The sequence below is a fragment of the Pinus tabuliformis genome, chromosome J (genome assembly GCF_031772625.1).
Source record: "Pinus tabuliformis cultivar Carrire ecotype Pingquan chromosome J, CPIR1, whole genome shotgun sequence".
In the NCBI taxonomy this organism is placed as follows: Eukaryota; Viridiplantae; Streptophyta; class Pinopsida; order Pinales; family Pinaceae; genus Pinus; species Pinus tabuliformis.
The window spans coordinates 726,222,859-726,227,460 of NC_142295.1; the positions used below are offsets into that span (position 1 = coordinate 726,222,859).

General features: G+C 37.2%; 1 protein-coding gene across 1 annotated transcript; it reads left to right on the forward strand.

Annotated features, from left to right (window-relative positions):
- Positions 1 to 2,408: 2,408 nt before the first annotated feature.
- LOC149228797 (uncharacterized) lies at positions 2,409 to 3,777 on the forward strand. The gene is made up of 2 exons (XM_089378366.1): positions 2,409 to 2,858; positions 2,964 to 3,777. Exons 1-2 carry the CDS (start codon positions 2,681 to 2,683, stop codon positions 3,587 to 3,589), a joined length of 804 nt encoding a protein of 267 aa, XP_089234492.1. The 5' UTR covers positions 2,409 to 2,680; the 3' UTR covers positions 3,590 to 3,777.
- Positions 3,778 to 4,602: the final 825 nt, after the last annotated feature.

Consider the following 4,602-nt stretch of genomic DNA (forward strand, 5'->3'; position numbering starts at 1 on the left):
ATCGAAAGTGTTATTTTTGTATTTCATTTTTTTGTGTGTTGAAAATTGATTTGTCTATTTTGATGCAAGACTACCATTTTTTACGATAATTTTTTTTATCAAAAGTTAGTGAATGATGTTAAGATCTCACATTTCAATCATAGACATTTTCTTTATATAATAGACAATGGGTTGTGAATCCCCTTCCACCTTTAGAAATTGGAAACCAAGCTAAGACGCTATATTTAACTGCATTTCTAACTCAAACTGTTGGTATTAACATTGATATTGACTACCAAGATTTCCACATGGAGTCCTTAACTATCACATAAATTAACTTCCCATGTTACTCATGCTTAAGTTTCCCATTAGGCTCCATCAAAGTTTAATCTAATTAATGGATACATCAAAGGTCTCCAATGGTTTACTCTTTTATTTTTATGAAGGGAAAGGAATTTCTTTGAATCCCAGTTTCTTCTCTGAAATCTCTAGCTGCTTGTAGATGTTTTTCTCATCATCCCAAAGATAAAATTTCACCCTCTCTTCTTATGTTGAATGAAAATAGAGTTTTGACATAGCGAGTGATACAATTAAAAGTTATTAATAAACACTATTCTTAATTCTTGATTTTTTTTTTTTCATTTCCCTGTCTCTATAGGGTTCTATAGAATAAAATCAAATGTTATGCTATTCACATCGTTCAATAGTTCACTTTAAAAGGGTGCTTTGAACTATCTTTAAATCATCTTAGCCATTGTGGTTTTATTGGTCCTTCCACTTCTTCAGATAATAAGAAATCCATTTCAATATATTTTGACTATAAAACATGTTATAAATAATGATCTTATCTTCCCTATTCTTTTATAAGTAACATATAGAAAAATCCATTTAGTTATATTTTTCTTAAAATTTCGTCATTCAATACAAACAAATTGATGTACTAATATCTAGACTTTGTTTCCAATACTTTATTTCATATTTAATTGAAATTGATCTAATATGTGATGGACTATTTTAAGTTTTCTCTACTTCATATTTAGTTTAGATTTATCTAGTATGTGACAAATAATTTAAAGTTTGACAATGAAATATTCATATTTTATCATTTCCATTTTAGATCATTGATTCAATTATTTGTTGACAAAGTTCGTCCTCATGTTCTTGAATTGACAAAGACTATGGGACCAATGTAAAACTTTTTCTCCCTCATGTCCCTCCAACCAAGATTTTGACCCAATATAATATAAAGTTATTTATAAATAGATTATTATTAATTTAATTATAAATTAGAGTCATTAAAAACCCAATAACAAAGTCAATAATTAAATACATACTTCAACCCTTAAATAACTCTAATGAAACTCACATTTATAAATATTTTGTTATTTTCAATTGAATTTATCCTAAATAGTTAAAAAAGTTTAATGACAACCTGTCCACCTAAATTGAAATTGAAATCTCCCTTGTGAAATGATACTTCATTAAGAGCGAGCGATTTGGTATTGATTATCTTCATCTCCACTACGTAACTCTTCTTCATCCTTATTACTGTGCTCGAAACAAATACCCTTACCTTATTGTTCTATTGGAAACAAATACCCTTATGACTCTACTTGAAATCAACATTAATGAAACATTATTCAAGAAATCTACCACGAATAATACCATGTAAATACCTCGGATTGCAAACCCTGTGTATTTGAAACACAATCGTGATCATCTCAAAGATGAGGATGAGGCCGAGTGCGTGTTTGGTTAGGCATACATGATCCTATTTTGATTTAGCAAAAGCATTTCTCTAATTTTGGATTTTCAAAGGATTTAATTTAAAAGAATATGGCATTACATATACGTGTCATACTTAAGAAGGAAGTTATGGAGAGCAAAGCCGTACATTAAATTATAATGAATAATAGGTCAATAATCAATCGTGATATACGTGTAAGCGAAAGGAGATAATGCGAGGACAGATAAGACATGTGGATAGACTTTAGTGCAGGGAGTTATAAAGGTGGGAAATGACTCTCTTTACTTTCCACATTATACACCACATACATGAATAAATATTTAATATAAACCTTAGGGCACGACAAAGTGAGGCGGTTATTAGGTTTTGCATAGATACACGTCGCGCTTGGCTAACCCCAACTTTTCACACCGACATACATACACTTCTCTCTCCCCACTTTATATTCCCCAAGCTGCTCTCGCTGAAACAATATTCGGGTCTAACCCCAACTTTTCACACCGACATACATACACTTCTCTCTCCCGAGTCCCCACTTTATTATATTCCCCAAGCTGCTCCCGCTGAAACAATATTTGGGTCGTCAAACAATTTCCGCCCCCGATCCCGATCCCCCCCCCACGCTGTTGAATGGGAAGACATTTTACTCATTCACAGCAACAGTTAATAACAACCCTCCCTCGGCTGAACCACGTGGCGAATGCGGACACAGAATAGTTGAATATGTCAAAGGCAGTAATAATTTTATTATGATCGTAAACCTTAATTCACTTCTGCCCGCTTTCAAGCGCCCGCGGAGCCCACGCGAGACGGTGGCGAGGGACCGCCTTTTGCTGCCCGATCCCCATACCCTACCCTATTATTACTACTTATTTCCTTCCTCCATCCCAATACTACACATATCAGCGCAACTTTCTTTCTTTCTGTCTGTCGGGTGCATTGTTATTGGACGCGATGGCGCTGGTTTGGTCTTCTTGGACACTCTGTTTTGTGTTGGCCTTCTTCCACAGCGCCGTGGCTCATGAGTTCGTAGTGGGAGGCAGAAAGGGATGGGTCGTCCCGTCGGGAGGCGAACCCCAGACGTACAACCATTGGGCTGGCAGGAATCGATTCATGATCGGCGATACGCTCTGTAAGTTGTTCTATAATTTCTCTCCACTATTTAAATGCCCACATGCTCCTAACAACGATGCTAATCGTTTGCGAAATTGCGAACCGTGGCCCTTTTTCTATGCAGTGTTCAAGTACAATCCCGCCGTGGACTCCGTTCTGCAAGTTACAGCGCACCAATACGACGCCTGCAACACGTCGAGCCCAATTGCGTCTTTCAAAGGCGGGAACACCGTCTTCAGATTATCTCGCCACGGCCCCCTTCACTTCATCACCGGAAACCGGAGCAGCTGCCAGAAGGGCGAGAAGCTTATCGTCGTGGTTCTGGCTCCACGAAACCGTAGTCACGGCGCACCCGCACCGACAGCAGTGTCTCCGGGGCCCTCGGTCGTTGCCGCTTCTCCTTCCTCAGTTCCATCTCCCGCTCCGACTACCAAGGTTCCTTCTTCCTCTCCGTCGCCGGCTCCTGTCGTCAGCGCCCCATCTCCGTCGCCGGTTCCTGTCGGCGCCGCTCCATCTCCGTTGTCTTCTCCAGCCTTGTCTCCTCCGTCCCCGTCCCCGTCCCCGTTAACGGCAACTCCGTTGTCTACACCCTCGTCTCCTCCGTCAACGTCAACAGCGACTCCGTTGGCTTCGCAAAATACACCCACCGCCTCTCCACCTGCGCCGAGTGCATCTCCTCCAACTCTAGTCACCGCGCTGAACCTTGTGATGCCGCTTCTATTTGCTCTCAAAATACTCACTATTTATTAGGTACAAGCTGGTATTTACCTCCGTGTTATATGTCTCACCGCATTTATATTGTTTTGTAGGTAATATTTATTTTTGTAATTAAGTAGAGCATCTATGTGCACACGGATGGCTTCATCTCTGTGTGATTGGTTTCGTCGTCATCGTCAATTCAATGAAAGAAGCAATCAGTCAGCTGAAAATTAATTTGACGGAGTTGGTATTAATTTGTGATTGTCTCTGGCTGTACTATTCCGACAAGTCTCCACATCAAAAATTAAATTAAAAATTCGATAAAACATACTTGTATGGTGATAGAGTACAGATTTCTATCAACATAAATTTTTATATCCGCTTAATTCTAAAAATTAACAATAAATTTATATATATATATATATATTTAAAAGTCTATACACATTCAATATATATATATTTAAAAGTCTATACACATTCATTCTAAAAATTAACAATAAATTTATATATATATATATATATATATATATTTAAAAGTCTATACACATTCAATATATATATATTTAAAAGTTATACAATTCAAGTCAATTGAGTGATTCAAGTCAATTGAGTGTGTTATAGGTGGTTAGAGGTTTAATGGTAACCTTCCCACCAAGTTCAAGCCTCATTATGACATGATGTTTTATTGGTAGCCACATTTGTACTTGTGGTTATAGTTATATTGACTATGTAACTATATTATGTAAATCTTCCTTGAATGTATTATTGTTAATTTTTTTGTGGGCGGGATTTATAAATAGCAAAACATTCCATCTAGTTCATTTGGATGACCTATCTTGTGACAAAGAGTATTGTGGTTGGGGTCTCAAGGACACTTTTTTATTGGTTGGGCATTCTTTATCAAGAGTCTCTAGAGGAAGGCTTTAACGAGTGATGGTATCTGGCAAGATATTGTCAAGAGGAAGTACTTGAAAAGGGTGTCGATTACAAAGTGGTTCAGATATGGATATGATTCATCTCTGAATGATTCAAAAATTTGGAATGGTTTCCAAAAAATCAATTGC

Excerpts from the sequence above, each read along its gene's own strand:
- LOC149228797 (XM_089378366.1), top strand. The coding sequence starts at position 2,681 with ATGGCGCTGGTTTGGTCTTCTTGGACACTCTGTTTTGTGTTGGCCTTC. Across the intron at positions 2,859-2,963 it reads CATGATCGGCGATACGCTCT|TGTTCAAGTACAATCCCGCC; the intron begins GTAAGTTGTTCT and ends TTTTCTATGCAG.